Source organism: Rhodnius prolixus, unplaced genomic scaffold (assembly GCF_049639745.1).
Source record: "Rhodnius prolixus isolate KJV_2025 unplaced genomic scaffold, Rpr scaffold_6, whole genome shotgun sequence".
Classification (NCBI taxonomy): Eukaryota; Metazoa; Arthropoda; class Insecta; order Hemiptera; family Reduviidae; genus Rhodnius; species Rhodnius prolixus.
The window spans coordinates 12,275,223-12,293,890 of record NW_027411634.1 but is presented as its reverse complement, the minus strand read 5'-3'; the positions used below and the strand labels follow the sequence as shown (position 1 = coordinate 12,293,890).

The window sequence follows — 18,668 nt, the reverse complement described above, 5'->3', positions numbered from 1 at the left end:
TAAAATTCCCAAATTTTCTTTATAATATATGGCAAATCCTCCTTTATAACTGTAATTTTTTTGCAACAACCCAGATCTAATAGGTTTCGAGAAAAAAGTTGCCGAAAATGAGCAAAAACGGCTTTTTCAAAAAATGTTCTTGTTCTTGTTCTTCTTCTTCTTCTTCTTGTTGTTGTTCTTGTTACCTTTATTGTAAACAACGTAGCGCCTAAACGCGTGAACCGATTTTCATGAATGAGGTGTCATTCGATTCGGAATTTTATGTAGATGTGCCTTTTGGGGGTCTCGGCCCTGTACATCGAATGGGAGAGGAGTTAGCCCCCTTTATGTAAGGCCCCCTCCAAAATTATTATTACTAATTACTCTGTAAATCTTGGCCCGATTTTGATAAAATTTGGTAGGATGATAGGGTTAGGGCTCCCCTACCTAACAATAAAGCGACGATCTGCTCTTACACTTGTTAAGGGGAAGTATAGCAATCGTTTCAAATTATCGACACGTGAACCGATTTTCATGAATGAAGTGTCATTCGAATCGAAATTTTGTACAGATTTGTACTTTAAAAGTCTCGACGCTATGCCTCATAAGGAGGGGAGTTCGCCCCACCCAAATAAGGCCCTTTCTAAAACTATTATTACCAATATTTCTACAAAGCTTAGTCCGATTTTGATAAAATTTAGCTCAAATAAGTGGTTAAAGCTCCTCTACGTGGCTGTGAAGTGCCATCATGCTCTTACACCTACTAAGAGGAAGTACTGCAATCGTTAAAATTATCAATGAGTGAACCGATTTACATCAATGAATTGTCGTTCGATTCAAAATCTTTGCCTTTTAGGGAGAAGTACTGTAATCGCAGTTTATTTTTCTTGCTCCTCTTAAAAGGAAGTACTGAAATCGCAGTTTAATTTCGCTATTTACGTACAAATACCTTCCTATTTTATTCAAAACACTTTCTCAAAAAAATGGTTATTGAGGATGGTTTGGGGACCGCAACTATAATCATTCTTTAAAAAGATCTCTCCAGTGGTAGTTACGGTTCCGATTTAACACCTTATCAGGTTATAATGATAGAATAGCTTATTCCAAATTTTAAAAAATCTGTAAAGCAGACGTAACTTTGCAAATAGACAAAAAGGAAAATCTATCCAAAAGGTACAAAAATCTCCTTAACAAAAACTTACAGTTTTAAAAGTTAAGTATAAGGGTTGATTAAACGCCAAAAGGTACACAAATCAGCAGTTCCCAACATTTCATTAATACTTCATTGATATAATTTAAGTAATTTTACTGCATTAACTTTTCCTTCACATTTTTTAGAATTTATTAATGTCACAGACCCTTATGCTGGCCAGTTCATTCATAATATTTTTTTATTATAATTATGATAAAATGAGTGATGAATTATTCTGAGTAGTCACATATACATGCATGTTAAAGTAGAAAAAAACAAAGTTAGAGTCGGCCACTTTTTAAATTTCAATCACGGAGGATTCAAAACAATATTTCAGTCTTAAATTCGTCTTACCGAAATATTCGTGAGCACAAATAACATACATTTAATAACAAGTAGATTATTCAACAATATTTACTCATTTCTCAATTGTAATTTAATTTAGTCCCCCTAATTTTACTTATGGTAAAATACTGGAATAATTAGCTGTCCTAAAAATATGCATATCTTTATTTTCTTTATTTTATATTACATATATATAACATTGTGGGAAGAACACCTAGATTGAGAATGTAATTGAAGAAAACTATATTATTTGCGATAAAGCCAGATTATTTATTACTTATTATTACAAACGTTTGACTACAACATAAAATAACAATTACTTTAATCGAAGAATGAACTTAAACCAATGATTTTTATTTAAAAATAAAAATAAATGCATAAAATTATTGATGTAAAAAAAGTTTATGAATTTTTTAGCCTCTTATTTTTTTTTATATTTTTTATAACGTTTTCTTTTTCACCTGTGATTAATAGTTTGATTATTATAGATAAATAGATATTACAGTCAATCTAAGTTAAATGGTGTGCTACTTGAGTAAATATTTTGTAGACGAAAATGGCCAGCATAAGGGTCTGTGACATCTAATAAATTCTAAAAAATGTGAAGGAAAAGTTAATGCAGTAAAATTACTTAAATTATATCAATGAAGTATTAATGAAATGTTGGGAACTGCTGATTTGTGTACCTTTTGGCGTTTAATCAACCCTTATACTTAACTTTTAAAACTGTAAGTTTTTGTTAAGGAGATTAAGGGATTATGTTTTTCACAATTGTTATTTTTTATCTTTTCATTAAACTAGATTTTTTACTTAATCATTTAAACGCAAATAAATTTACATACATGTAATTAAATGATTGAGAGAGCCATAAAGAAAATTAAAATTTGAATAATTAATAATTTTAATAAAACGGTGGATATTGAAGCTTTAGAATATTAAATTTTAGTAGTCACTTGTGGTCGGACGAGGAGAAGTTTCATGAAGTGGATGGAACGCGTTAGTGTTCCTGGAGGAGATGCTGCATATCTTTGTAAGAGAGTGTGAGTGCTAGGAGATTGGAAGGAGGTACTCGGGGGTAAAGTAGAAGAAGAGGTTTGACTGGTATGTGCTGTTGGTATCTAAACAAGGCGATCAATCTTACACAGCCAAGTAGCGTCACACTCTTCCCACTGGTTCCTTGTTAGCTCCCCATTGGAGGCGGCATCCTCCAGACGTCTTGTTCACTTCTCCGGACAACTGGCGGACTGCTCTCCTCCTAAATGGTCTAGTAAACCCTCTAACTTCAAGTCTCCACTTCTCTTGTTGAACTCTTGGTGAGCGCACTGCCACTACTCAGTTACCATGACAACCTACAGCTTACTTCTTAATAACAATACACACTTCTTGCTGATGTCGAACTGCAGTGGAGCCGTTACAACAATAACTGTGTTATTGTTATTGCTCAGCTTATAGTTAAGAGCTTTCCGGGCAACAGCTTCAAAGTAGTGGCGTTTTTTCCAATATATGTTTCTTCACAGCTTCTTTTTTAAGCTGGGCAGCTCTATTGTTATCCCAAGCTAAAAGCTTCTTTCTAATGTTTTCCGCCAATTTAACAGCAGCAGAGGATTGCAATCCTTTCATTATAAGTCTACGACTAGTAACAAAAATGGGCTAAGTAATGAACTAATTCTTCAGAAATCTTGACGTTCTTGCATATTTTAAACCTTTATATCCTAAGCGTTCCGTATATTATGTAATGAAGGTTGTAATGTAAATTGTACATTGGTACTTCATGTTTGTAATTAAATTGTACACATCTAATAATTAAGTTGATTTATCAATCTATCTATCAATCAATAATTAAATGGATATATATATCATAAAGTTCTGTTTTTATTTATATACTTTTGAACACAGAAAAAGTTTTTACTTATACCAGCACTTTCATTTGTTTATCTTGTTAACAAAACTTGTTTTGTTCTTTGTTGAAATTAAACATTTATTAGGAATAAATTTGAAATACTTTAGATAGTCTCAGACTTTTAGAATTAAGTAGACAGTAGAAACTTAAGAAAGTGGTAAGTTTGTGCTTTGAATAATTTAGCTAAAGAGATTTTTACATTTACCTATAGCTGCTAGAAGTTTTCAGTTTGTTTCAATGTTCGATTCTCTTTAAAAACAAAGAAACAAAACAAAAACAAAAAAATAGGTTTTCGGTGATATTTTTTGTTATTGCATGGATAAAAAAAATTTTTTTATCGTTTTTCAAAGTCTACGTAGAGATTAACTATACGAGGGTCGTTTGAAAAGTCCGTGCAAAGTCAGAGAGATAGCACCACTGGCGCGTATCGAGGTTATGTTTAGTTAGTAGCATCTCTTGGAAGAACACACACCAAGTTTCAGCCAGATCGGTCTAGTTCTTTGTGTTTGGCATTCGTTTGAATCGAGAAAGTCGAGTGATTTTCAAAAAATGGACGAAAAAGAATTTCGTGTGTTGATTAAACACTACTTTATGAAAGGCAAAACGCCTGAGGAGACTAAAGAGAAGCTTGATAAACATTATGGTGACTCTGCACCTTCGATTAGAACAGTTTATAAGTGGTTTCAAAATTTTCGGAGTGGCCATATGGGCACAAGTGACGCTGAACGTTCTGGACGCCCTTTTGAGGTTACTACTCCAGAAATCATTGATAAAATCCATGATATGGTGATGGATGACAGAAGAGTGAAGGTGCGTGAGATTGCTAGTGCTGTGGGCATCTTGAATGAACGGGTACATAATATTTTGCATCAAAATTTGGACATGACAAAGCTATCCGCAAGATGGGTGCCGCGATTGCTCACGCTTGACCAAAAACGAAATCGCATGAAGTGTTGCAAGGACGGTTTGCAGCTGTTCCAGAAGAATCCGCAGGACTTTAAGCGTCGTTTCGTCACTGTGGATGAAACATGGATACATCACTACACTCCTGAGACCAAAGAACAATCTAAACAATGGGTTACCAAGGGGGAATCTGCGCCAAAATTCGCCTTTTTGGAATAGGGTAAAACTATTACAGGTGCATATTATTCATCGTTATTGGACCGTTTGAAAACCGAGCTGCAAGAAAAACGCTCACGATTGGCCCACAAAAAAGTCCTTTTCCATCACGACAACGCACCAGCTCACACCTCAGCAGTTGTGGTCGCAAAATTAATGGAAATAGGGTTCCAACTCGTTTCACATCCCCCCTATTCTCCAGACTTGGCTCCCTTGGACTACTATTTGTTCCCCAATATGAAGAAATGGCTGGCGGGAAAAAGATTTTATTCAAACGAGGAGGTGATTGCAGAAACAAATGGCTATTTTTCAGACTTGGACAAATCCTATTATTCGGAAGGGATCAACAAACTAGAGCAGCGTTTGACGAAGTGTATAAGCCTAAAAGGAGACTATGTTGAAAAATAAAAAAGGTTTACCCCCAAAAATTAAGTAGTTTTTATTTTTGCACGGACTTTTCAAACGACCCTCGTACATCTATAAAATTGAATTTCCATGACAACTTAGCATAACGTCTTAGTAAATCTGAAGATTAACTCTATAATTTCTGCTAGATTCCTCAAATGTTGTATTTACCTTTATCAGACTTTAGTTAATGAATTATCATTGAGTGCAAACTAGATATATTGAAATTATTGGAAGACATTTTAATGAAGTTCCCCCATAAGTCGAAGCAAATGTTTTATTTGGCTTTAGTCTCACTGTGTTGGTGTGAATGAAATAAAATATTGCAGAAGGGTCTCTACTTTATTTATTTTCATACAGTAAGTGGGAAAAATCATTTACAAAGTGGATTTGAACTAAAGTCGATTCAAGTTAAAAGTAATATAAACAAATTATTGTTAATAACAAAACCGAAAATTTAATTCATTTTTTTTTTTTTTTTGAGATATTTCAGTAAGAGAGTTTGCTACACACATTGTTATAGGATAGGCCTGGGTATTTAGAGTACTTTATTGTATCTTTGAAGTAGAGGACTGAAAGAGAATGTCAGGTGAAATGAGTAGGAACATGGAATTTGAAAAGAGAAAGACGATTGAGACAGTCGGACCATGTTATTGAAGATTTTAAGTAGAAAAATTGCAGCATCTTCTTTACATCAAGAAAAAACAATTTGGAAAGTAGGGAAGAACAGTGTGATTCTTCTAAGTTCTAAGACTTAAAGTATAGGACATCCCTGATCTATATTTCAATATATAAATAAAAAAAAAAAACGGGAACAAATAAAATATTTCAAATAAAGAACTAAGTAAATTTAAATCAACAAACTGCCAATAACTGCCCAGTATTTCTGTGGGAATTATGGGCCTGCTTTTGGCTAATGAGATGGTCAATGTCCGGTTTAGTTATAGTGCTTTGCCTTTCTTCCTACTTCTGGCTGTTATTTTACACTGTTTTCGGAGCCGTGACGCGTCCGTCCCGCGTCATCGGAAGTAGAAATAGAAATAGAAAAGAAATTTATTATTCTGGGACAATTGTCCCCTAAGAATAAATACAGGAACAAATAGAGGCCTTAACAGTTTGGACTGTGATTAAACAGAAAATAAATAAATAAATAAGTATTTACAAAAGTGAAAATATAATAAGTGAAAATGAAAGTAAAAATAAAATAATAAAACAGCAGAAATTAAGGAAATAAATTAAAACAATTAGAATTTCGGAGGAAGCTGAATAGAAAGGAGATAACTGAATAGACGGGATTTAAAGATGGATAGGGTAGGAGCATGGCGGACAGATGAAGGCAAGGAGTTCCAGAGAGAGGTAGCACGTATTAGGAAGGACTTGTCAAAGGATGAGGTACGGTGAGAGGGAATATAGAGATCAGATGAGCGAGATCTAGTGTTACGGGAATGGATGGAGGATTTAAACTTAAGGAGTTGAAAAATATATAAGGAGTTGAAGTAGTACTGTACATGAGAGACGCAGCACTTTGCGGCACCGCCACATACGAGGGTCGTTTGAAAAGTCCGTGCAAAAATAAAAACTACTTAATTTTTTGGGGTAAACCTTTTTTATTTTTCAACATAGTCTCCTTTTAGGCTTACACACTTCGTCCAACGCTACTCTAGTTTGTTGATCCCTTCCGAATAATAGGATTTGTCCAAGTCTGAAAAATAGCCATTCGTTTCTGCAATCACCTCCTCGTTTGAAAAAATCTTTTTCCCGCCAGCCATTTCTTCATATTGGGGAACAAATAGTAGTCCGAGGGAGCCAAGTCTGGAGAATGGGGGGGATGTGAAACGAGTTGGAACCCTATTTCCATTAATTTTGCGACCACAACTGCTGAGGTGTGAGCTGGTGCGTTGTCGTGATGGAAAAGGACTTTTTTGTGGGCCAATCGTGGGCGTTTTTCTTGCAGCTCGGTTTTCAAACGGTCCAATAACGATGAATAATATGCACCTGTAATAGTTTTACCCTTTTCCAGATAGTCAATGAGGATTATTCCTTGCGAATCCCAAAAGACAGTCGCCATAATCTTTCCGGCCGAAGGAACGGTCTTCGCCTTTTTTGGCGCAGATTCCCCCTTGGTCTCAGGAGTGTAGTGATGTATCCATGTTTCATGCACAGTGACGAAACGACGCTTAAAGTCCTGCGGATTCTTCTGGAACAGCTGCAAACCGTCCTTGCAACACTTCACACGATTTGAAAATCACTCGACTTCCTCGATTCAAACGAATGCCAAACACAAAGAAATAGACCGATCTGGCTGAAACTTGGTGTGTGTTCTTCCAAGAGATGCTACTAACTAAACATAACCTTGATACGCGCCAGTGGTGCTATCTCTCTGACTTTGCACGGACTTTTCAAACGACCCTCGTATAGTGGCTCCTCTCACTGTCCACCAATCAAAGAGATGCCCCTTCCGGAAGTGTGGCGAAGGCCGGATAAATGTCCTCAGGGTCTGCGAAGAAACCGTACTCCAATTGACTTGTATTTTACTGCATTATCTTTTTTCTCAAAATAGTTACCATATCTTCCCTTATTTTATCATCACATCGAAACTAGTTGTTCTGATAAAACAACAAATAAATAAATAACCCACACCGTTCCGTTCAAAAATATTTGAAATTCCCAAATCTTTTTTTGCATGGTTCATTTCAATTGAAACTGCCTCTATATTCTTCAAGCGGTAAAGATTTTTTAAATAAATTTAAAAATGAAATGAAATTCTGGTTTTGTGTGTACTTTAAAAAAGGAAATGGGTATTATTTATTGTTGTTTTATCACGTTTGAAAAACTGTGTACACATTTCCCAAGATAAGGGATAAAGTAGAGGAATCAGAGTTTTCCTAAAGAAAAGAATAAATAAATAAAATATGCTCACACTTGTATTCTATTTTTCCATCTGAGAAAGTGGGACAATAAATAAAGTATAAATGTAAAATGTGGGATACATCGTCGGCATGACTTGTAAGTATTTCTCAGCGCGTACATAACTTACTGGATAAACTCTTAGCGTTCCTTTGTAGTCCTCAGTGGAAGCCAGATGGGAAAACTTTTTTCTTCAATTTTTTTTTGGGCATTTATTTCATTTACAGTACTAATTCTTCAAATCTATTTAATTATTAAACCCTTCCGTGGAACAAGTATTAAAATATAAATAATAATAAAGTGCAGGGAAGGGATTAGCTATGAGGTTAGCATACTGGACTCCCACGCGGAGGTCCCGGGTTCGAATCCAGCAGCTGACCCTTAGATTTTCTCTTCCTAGGAGCTACTTACAGCTCACTGTCCGGTGATGTACAGTGTTGTCTGTAACGAGAGAACACTGTCCGGAGGCCGGCAGTGCACTGAAAAAAGCTCCGGGCGCCAATAACCTAAGATGTTGACGCGCCCTAAATCATAAATAATAATAATAATAATAAAGTGCATTCATTGATTAAGGAATCTTAAGTTGAAGAGTGTTCATTGCATCCAAATTGGTAGCTTAACATTTCATCTAACTGCTCAAATTGCTACAAGCATAGAGCACAATAACATCTACACTACACTGCTGAATATTCTAGACCAGCGTTTCCCAACCTGTGGTACGCAAGTTGCTGGTTGGTGGTAAGCGAAAAATAATCAGTAATGGCGGACATTAAAAAATTAAATCATAAAAATACCAGAGAAACGTTTTTTCCGATAATACATAAACATTATTTTAATTAATCATATTATACAGTAAAGTTGTTAATATTTTACAGTAAATAAGGTTAGTCTGTCTCAAGATATATGATAAAATATAATAGTACAGTTAACAAGGATAAAATTGTCTTTCATGGAGTATTTTCCCAAAACCCGAAAACACAAATGATAATTGTATTTCAAACCGCCTTCTATAAAGAAAATTTAGGAAAAGCTACATCATTATCAATAAAAGATAAAGAAAATTTAATAGAATTATCATGTGACAGAACTTAAATGTTAACTATGTAAAGATCTGCTTAAAGAGACTGATTGTAATGAGTAAGCTCCTATACAAGCAACATTAAATTTAATTGTTACTTACAGGTAGTTGAATGCTTAAAAGAAATTAATTTAGAAGATTTGGGCACAAATATAATAATGCTAAAGAAGAACTTCGTTAAATAATTAATAATTTTGAATAGAAAAATATGAACGCAATTTTTAATTATTTAAACAAAGTGTTAAAAGTAAGATCTTATAGTCTACAAAGTTTATAAAGTGAACATGAACTCCTTTGTAACAGATACATTCTATCTCTGTAGAAATAAAGATAATAATAGTAATAAAATAACAAATTTCACGAAATACAATCATTTTTACGAAGTGTTAGCATGATGTACTTCCAAGTGGTAAGCGAGCCAAAAAAGGTTGGGAAACGCTGTTCTAGTCTTAAAAAAAAAAAAAAAAAAAAAACAAGTTTATAAATTAGATGTAAGAAGATAATTGTAAATCACTTCATTCTTTCAGATTTCTTATAAATCCATTTTCAATATTTAATGGCTTACATCCATTTTCATTAATACTAAATTTGTACTTAGTTTTTTCAATTTTGCAGAATCTAGTTTCAGAAAGCCAAATAAATATCTTTGCCTATCCCCCACTGATTGGTTTTTATTGATCTGGACCACGATTGAAAATCCCGCTGGTTTTTATTCTGCTTTGATCTTACAAAAGGATTTAATTTTGCCATTCCAGTGATAAATGTCACTAGATAGCTTTATTACTAATAAAAGGATTAATATTGATTATTGCTTGCCATCTAGACTATTTGACATTCGATTGTCTGAAAGTCGGCCACAAATACAAAGACTCTTTCTCGCTATATATTTCTTTGTGCAACTTCTTTGTATTGAAGTTGTAATCATATAAATCCAATAATTTGTGTCTCTCCATTTTGTCATTCAGGATAAACTGATATTACTCATTACTAGGGAACGGATTCGTATGTATTTACATATTTTTTTCTAGGCAATTTACAGACGTTTTTCAACTAGAAGTATTCATACTGACACTTTTTAAGCCGTTTGAGTCTACTTTTATTTCACATATTTCCACATATTTGGATGTTATCGCATATTTATACATATTTGATTAAAATAAATAAATATTTCTACATATTTAATCAAAATATGTACATATTTTTTCATATTTTTCATTTTGGGCATATTTTCATAAATGGGAGGTGGTTGACAGGAACTGTGAACCACAGACTGTAGGGCTGTGAATCACAGTGGGTACAATGGTTATTGTAATTTACACAGAATGCTGCTAAACAGTGACGGGCACTCGTTACTTCTTTGAAGTTGTCTGACGTTGTCTGTTCTTTCAGCTCGTTCGTTGAAGTGTCCAATTCATTTCGTTCGGTCACTTAGTGTATTCTTTTTTGGGTGAAATGCGACGAACATCAGCCTCAAACAAACAACTGGTTGCTAAATATCTTCGCGAGTTTCCAGCAGAACTTTTTCGAAGTGATGGAGACATTTTGTACTGTACAGCTTGTGACAAGCGCGTTTCTTGCTCTCAACGTTCCCAAGTCACCCAACATATTGCCACCGAATCGCACATAGAGAATAAAAACAGAAAGAAAGAGAGGACGTCCTATCAAGCCTTCCTTACATCTCCATCATCAAGTAAGTCTACTCTCCGTACAGATCTGTGTCGGGCTTTGGTTAGAGCAGATATCCCTTTCCACAAACTTAAAAATCCTCATTTCAAAGGATTCTTAGAGACCTATATTGGGAAAAAAATGCCTGACGAGAGCACTCTGCGGAAAAACTACCTGGAAGATATCTATAAAGATACACTAACCAAAATTCGAGAACATATCAAAGACGGACCGACTTGGGTGTCAATTGATGAAACCACTGACGTTGAGGGCAGGTATATTGCCAATGCAGTTATTGGAAAACTTGACAGTGATGCTGATGTGGATTCAAAGCCATTCCTTTTGAACGGTGAGGTTCTCGAAAAATGCAATCATTCCACCATTTCACGATTCTTCGATGCCTCAATGCATATCCTATGGCCCAGTGGAGTTTTGAACGAAAAAGTTCTTTTGTTTCTCTCTGATGCTGCCCCCAACATGGTCAAGACTGGGCAATCTATTCAGGTATTTTATCCTAAGATAATTCATGTGACGTGTATTGCTCATGCCTTGCATCGAATAGCAGAAACTGTCCGATCTTTGTTCAGTGACGTAGATTCCTTAATCTCCTCGGTTAAAAAAGTGTTCTTAAAAGCACCAAGTCGCATTAAAATGCTAAAAGATCTCTATACAGACTTGTGCCTTCCACCAGAACCAATATTGACAAGATGGGGTACTTGGCTGGAAGCAGCTCAGTATTACTATGAAAACTACAATAAAATCAAGAATGTCCTTTCACATCTCGAAGACGAAGCAGTAGCGATAAATACAGCCGAGTCTTTATTCGAGAAACCTAATTTAAGGAACGACCTTGCATTCATTTCTGACAATTGCGTATAAATCATTATAACTTGTAAAAACAAATTATTTTGTTCCTAATAAATTATTATAAATTGTAAAAATGTTCTTTTCTTGTATAAATAATTGTAACTTGCCCCCCCCAAAAAAAATTCCATTTTTATAAAAAAAAAAAAAATGCCCATTTTACTTAAATATTCCAGAAAATATTTTAAGAAAATCACATATTTTCCACATAATTGACGAAAATAAATGCATATTTTAATTAAATATTTGGCATTTTTAAATACATAAAAATCCGTTCCTTACTCATTACCATGATTGGGAGACATCAAAAGTAATTTTTATTTTATTTTTCTTAACATAGATCTTGGGTTTTATATTTTTAATGTTTCTTTAGTTCTATTTTCCCTTTATTTACTGCAACGGAAGGTAAGCAGTAGTTAGTAGTCAGGCCTTAAGCTATAACTAAGTGCAACAAAGACGGATATAACAAGACTGGCTGGATTTGCCTGTCTGGAGAGACCTCTTCAATTACTACCACTGTCTGTTATATGAAGGTTATACATATAACCTTCTTTCTTTTCTATTCTGTAAAAGAAAATATTATTATTATTGCGCTTTTAAAAAATATTGATATAGTTATATTTTAAACAATTGGTGTGAAAAATTCTTACATGACTTCAATTCTCATGGCTATGAGAAACAAATTTCTACAAACTTCGAACTTCAAAACACATTTAATTCTGTTGATATTTACTCTACGCAACAAATGGAGATGAAAATGGAAATGAGTATTTCTTCAATAAAACATGAAAGTCCAAAGCCGGTCAATAATATAATAAACCTGTTTGCTACGATTGATAAGATCAGAGATTGTGTATATATTTTTGCTGGTACGTTGTTTCAAACGCTTTGTATTTTAAAAATCAAGCCCATGTTGACAATAAAATAAAAACGTTCTGGACTACTCCTAGGATTGCACTTGGGCAAGGAGGAAATTAACTACAATATAAATATATAGCTACATTTCAAATTTTGAAGAATATTAATGATTTAGAATCTTTAGAATTTCTCTAATTGTTGTGTTTCTCAGCAGATTTTTCTGTAACAATTGATTTTTAAATTTTAAGGTGATCAAGCTTGCCTCCGTTTCTCTGCGGGTTAGCATATTTTTTGATTTGTTACAATTAATGTTTTTGTTCATTTAATAATTAACAAAAAAATTCTTATTGTCCTGGCAAGTAAAGTGTTACTTCAAGTTGGCAGGTGTGTATAGGAAAATTGGGTTATACGCAAATGTTTTGTTTCACATTACACGTAGAGTAGCTATGTTATGTATATATAATGTTTAAATGCGGTTTAAAATAAGCCGTTATTATTATTCACAATCTCCTGTTAAATATTCATCAAGTTTTAAACTGTTGTTTCTTCGAGGGAGGGCTTAACAACAAACAACACTCTATCTACTCTTATCAGCACACAACAATAACACGAATATAATAGAGGAGCTTGGATGTTGTTTGTATAGAAGTTTGTTCACCAAAACTGTAATATTAAATTCCTCTCAGAGCTCATTGTGTTACCTTCCTGTACCCTTACTGTTATGTTATACCTCCTTTTTACACACATTTCTCGCACCTTCAGTAGCATAATTATTACTGGGATTATCTCTACACTCCATCCTCGCCACCGATGATGTTCAGAGATAATACAAATGAACAATTCTTAGGTGCTTTTAATGTTTCGATTTTTTTTTTTACCTCAAATTTTAAAAATGTCAGTTTTACTTTTTTGTAGAGCAAAACGCTCCTATATTCTATCATTTTCCGGTATCTCTCATTAATAAGAAGTGTACAGAGTTTAGTTTATAGAGAAAGAAACTAGCTTAGATTAGATAAATAGTTACTGGAATGTTGTCTTGAGAATTGGTAATAAAATACATCTTTTCTTTCCTGGTTCGAAGAGTAAAAAAGAAAAAGTTAATAATTCTAAAGGCAGAAAGAATATTTTGCTAATAGCACCAGAGTACAATGGATATGTATAAAAATAACCTGCAAGCCTTTTTCCATACAGCAGCTGTGGAACTGTGGAAAACTCAATTACGTTTTAAGAGCAGGATTCCAAAGAGGAACACCATTTCTCTTTGTTGGAGTATTTTCACAAAAAGGGTGCCAAAGTAAGTGGCACTCCTCTCATAACAATTAAGTGAAAAATTTTCTATATATAGAAGTTTGAAAGCAGGAAAAAGCGCTGAGGGTTGACTGAGAACGGCGACATAAATGGAAATGACAGCGTACATCTGGTAAGACTCAAGACTACAGAGGACACCCTGTCTTGATGATATAGCTTGGAGCACTTATCATTAAATGTTAATACCGTTATTCACTCTTTCTTTCACTCTCTATCAGACTTAGTTATAATTAATATCAACTTGTTCTTTTGTTACAAGATTAGAGTTAATTGGATTATAATCTATCTGCTGTAGTACCAAATGCTCTCTTGATTTTGTCTTAAATAATTAGCGATAAAAAGCAGCCTTCCAAATCTTTTTTTAGATTGTTTGATCCTTCTTCTTGATGGTAAACACCAGTGTTCCAGATCTGACAAGGTAGTAAACAAATGACATTAACTCGCTCGAAGAAAAGCTTTTCCGAGCTTTCCTTGCTTTTACTTCCACTTGCTGGTGTACATATATGTAAAAATCTGGAAAAACAGATTCTCATTTTGTTTTTAAAAGCATTCGTACAATGGCAGTGGCATTCCTACAATTTCGTCTCTTTTTTTTTTTTAATTTCCTGGCAATGGCTTTTCACATGATGTTTAATGAAAAAGTTGAAATGCTCGAAATAGATTTTAATTCGAATGAACAGTCTCTAAAGGAAAATCTGTCGTAAATCTCATCTTTTAAATTCTTCTTTATAATTTTTGGATAATTTTATGATATGATTGCGCAGATTTTTTGATTGCATTTATAATACTTCACTTCAATAATTTATTTATTTATTATTTGCAATTAGGGCCTTGCCCAATATAAAGAATTTTGGGTACAATAATACAAAAGTATACAAAAATAATAGCGTTGCAATAGTATAACAAAATATGCAATTTGGAACTGTTATTAGATTAGTAAATATTACAAAAAAAAAAAAAAATGATTTTAGTTTGAAACAAAATAATGTGTAGTTATGGGTAGAATTTCGGAGAGCGTGTGACAGAGACAGGGCCAAAGCTTGAGATAGGTAAAAGAGAAAATAATGGTATGACTTTATTACATGTTATAAACTGGACAGTTAAAAATGGTAAAGAATTTCTTTAATATTTTTACAAAATGGGCATAAATTTAGTGGTTACAAATAGTTATTACCAGCCTTACCAGAAAATTTAAAAATATGCTTGCCTTGAGTCTAACTTGAAAAATAAAGCGCTTTAAATAAAAGTTGATTTTAGAATTGTGACAGGTTTCCGGAACTGTAGTTTCTATATAGAGGATCATATTCAGAAGCACGCAACTTTTCAAGCTCGAAATTATAATGGTAAAGCTGGTGGAAGGACAAAACTCACTGTAAACTGTCCTTAAATATTTCGAGGATCAAAAATGCTCAATATGTTCACTCTATTAATTTCTTTTAAAAAATAAAACGACTTGAGAAACCCAGTTACATTTGGAGTTGTTTGTTAAATCATCTGAAGAGAAAGACAATTGTCTTTCGAAACATAATTTAGGAAAGAGATTTTCATTCATCGAAAGCAATTTTAAAACCCAATTTAAGGCAAGTTTTAGCATTATCAGTTTTAACATGTGAAATATCATAATCCAGCCTTATCATTTAAGATGGTACAGATTTATTAAGGTGGAAGCATCTTTTAAAAAACTGTAAATTTTTACTTTAAATTATGTTGGAGACCTCGCACTTTAATAATAATATTTTTCTTTTGTTCTGTTGCAGGGACAATGAAAGCAACAATATATTAGATAATTTACTATCACGAATGGAACAATATGCTAATAACCTGGAATCTCTAGTTGAAGAGAGAACGGCTGATTATCTTGAAGAAAAAAGAAAATGTGAAGAGTTACTGTATCAATTATTACCTAAGTAAGTTACAGAATTTGTTAGAACATACTTTACTATTAACTTTTTTCCAATTAGTAAAAGTGGCTTCAGGTGGGATTCGAATAGGGTTCTTCCATTTTCTAATCTGCCCTCATCACCATTACACATACGAGGGGGTACCCAAAAAAAACCGGAATTATATTTTAAAAGCTATTTATTTACAAATTTTTCACAGAACAACCTTATCCCCTTCAAAATACTCTCCATTACAACTAATACATTTGTCCCACCGGTGCTTCCACTGTTCGAAACATTTTTTGTAGTCATCTTTAGAAATGGCTGACAGCTCCTTCTTCGTTTTTTTCTTGACCTCTTCAATGTTGTCAAATCGGTGACCTTTCATGCCCTTTTTCATGCGTGGAAATAAGAAAAAGTCGCACGGAGCCAGGTCAGGCGAGTAAGGTGCGTGGAGCAGCGGAACCATGCCATTTTTAGCCAAAAACTGTGTAACAGAGATGGCTGTGTGCAGGTGCATTGTCGTGGTGGAAGAACCAGTCTCCTGTTTGCCACAAATCGGGTCTTTTTTGGCGAACACTATTGCGCAATCTTTTCAAAACTTCCAAATACAAGGTTTGATTGACGGTCTGACCTGGGGGGACAAACTCTGAATGGACTACGCCTTTGGCATCAAAAAAGCAAATCAGCATTGTTTTGATGTTTGACTTGACTTGACGACATTTTTTTGGTCGGGGGTGAAGATGACGTCTTCCATTGGCTCGACTGTTGCTTTGTTTCTGGGTCATAACCATAGCACCATGACTCATCACCAGTAATGACCTTTGACAGAAAGTCTGGATCAGTTTCAAGCTGTTGTTTCAAAGCACGACATGTTTCAACTCGATGTTCTTTTTGATTGTCAGTCAGAACTCGAGGAACAAACTTGGCAGCAACCCTTTTCATCCCCAAATCTTCCGTTAAAATTCGCTGAACCGAGCTCCAAGATAACCCACTACTCTCTGACAGTTGATCAATTGTCTGTCGACGGTCTGTGAACACCAGCTCTCGAATTTTTTCAACATTTTCGTCGATTCGGGCAGTTGATGGACGTCCAGAACGAGGTTTGTCATCAATCGACATGTCGCCATTTTTAAACCGAGTAAACCACTCGTATACTTGAGTTTTTCCCATAGCGTCATCTTTGTAAGCTGTTTTCAACATTAAAACACTTTCAGCAACATTTTTGCCGAGTAGAAAACAAAATTTCAGAGCTGCACGTTGTTCACTTAAACTTGCCATCATAAAAAACGAAAAAAGAACAAAACAGCGCTGGTAAAAACAATCACTGCAGATGAACAGAACAAGCCAGGCAGACAACACAGGCAGGACTGAACTGGCAAGGAATTGCGCTATACACGTCTAGCGGCAGAAATGCGTACTACATAAGCTCCATGCGCGGCAACGCAATTCCGGTTATTTTTGGGTACCCCCTCGTATGATTTCACAATAGTTCTTTTAGATCGCTGCATTTTATTTGCAAATACTTTTTGCAACTTACTCTGAAGGAAACCACAATTACTTAAATCTCTTTAAATTTGACACTATTAGGTTATTCACTCTGGAAAAATCTACAATTGATTCATCACTTTTTATAAAGTCAAATTTATTTTTGAAAATGCAGGAGTAAATAATCCCATAGTTTACTATAAACTGTGGCGTTTCAACACCAAATAGTAGCCTCACACTTCTTTTAGTTCTTCATCAGATGTTCCAGCAAACATTGTGACTAAGAAAGTAATTTTTAAGTGGTTTTTCTTGATTTTAATTAATATATTTGCAGAAGTTAAAAGTTATTAGTTTAATTTAAAAAAAAAAGATTGTAAATCAACTAAGAAAAAATATGGAAAGTATGGAATGGTTACCATCATGATTACATGCCCTGGAATTTATTATTATTATTATTTTTTTTTTTTTATGATTAAAGGCGCGTCAACATCTAAGGTTATTGGCGCCCGGAGCTTTTTTCAGTGCACTGCCGGCCTCGAACAGTGTTCTCTCGTTACAGACAACTCTGTCCATCACCGGGCAGTGAGCTGTAAGAAGCTCCTAGGAAGAGAAAATCTAAGGGTCAGCAGCTGGATTCGAACCCGGGACCTCCGCGTGGGAGTCCAGTATGCTAACCTCATAGCTAATCCCTTCCCTTATTTTTTTTTTTTTTTTTTTTTTTTTTTTTTTTTTTTTTTTTTTTTTTTTTTTTTTTTTTTGGCGCATCAACAGCTGAGGTTATTAGCGCCCGGAGCTTTTTCCAGTGCACTGCCGGTCTCCGGACAGTGTTCTCTCGTTACAGACAACACTGTCCATCACCGGACAGTGAGCTGTAAGAAGCTCCTAGGAAGAGAAAATCTAAGGGTCAGCTGCTGGATTCGAACCCGGGACCTCCGCGTGGGAGTCCAGTATGCTAACCTCATAGCTAATCCCTTCCCTCCCTTCCCTTATTATTATTATTTTAATATAAATATAATGGATAATCCCAAATTTTTGGGAAGTTTTGTTGAAGATTATATCCAATTATTTTAAGAGTAAACAATTCAAAAAAAAAAATTAATCATCATTTATATTTTCTTCCTTTGAGTTTTCAATTATACTGATAATAAAGTAAATAAAAAAAAATTCTGCGTATGGTTTAAGCTCTTGTTTAATTTCATTTGTTTGCTTGTATCACAGTGAAACCAAATAATGTTTGAATAAAACTTCTTTTTTATTTACAGGTCCGTAGCCAGCCAGCTAATATTGGGTCAATCTGTAGTTGCTGAAACATATGACAGTGTGACAATCTATTTCAGTGATATTGTTGGCTTTACATCGCTAAGCGCTGAAAGTCAACCTTTACAAGTTGTTGAACTACTTAATGATCTCTATACATGTTTTGATTCCATCATTGAAAATTTTGATGTTTACAAGGTAGTTGCCTAAAACATTTCTGTGTATTTTACTTACTGTAGTTTTAGTCATTACAACGAGGTATCTCAAAAACTGTCTGCATTTTAACTCTGACTTTCTTGTCCACCATTTCGATCAATACAACTTTTCTAGAAATGTTTTCATATAATTAGTAAAGGTGCTCATTTAACCCAACTGGCAATGAATAGGCTGATTTTGCAAAAAGTCAGTTACTGATGGAGTGGG

General features: G+C 34.3%; 1 protein-coding gene across 5 annotated transcripts in view; it reads left to right on the top strand.

Annotated features, from left to right (window-relative positions):
• Nucleotides 1-18,668, top strand: part of LOC141460024 (atrial natriuretic peptide receptor 1) — a 716,933-nt gene that overhangs the window by 690,130 nt on the left and 8,135 nt on the right. For all 5 annotated transcript variants that reach the window (XM_074139630.1, XM_074139629.1, XM_074139631.1 and 2 more), the window contains 2 exons: nt 15,378-15,527; nt 18,251-18,443. In XM_074139630.1, coding sequence (XP_073995731.1) covers nt 15,378-15,527; nt 18,251-18,443 — 343 coding nt within the window. The remainder of the gene's footprint in view (nt 1-15,377; nt 15,528-18,250; nt 18,444-18,668) is intronic.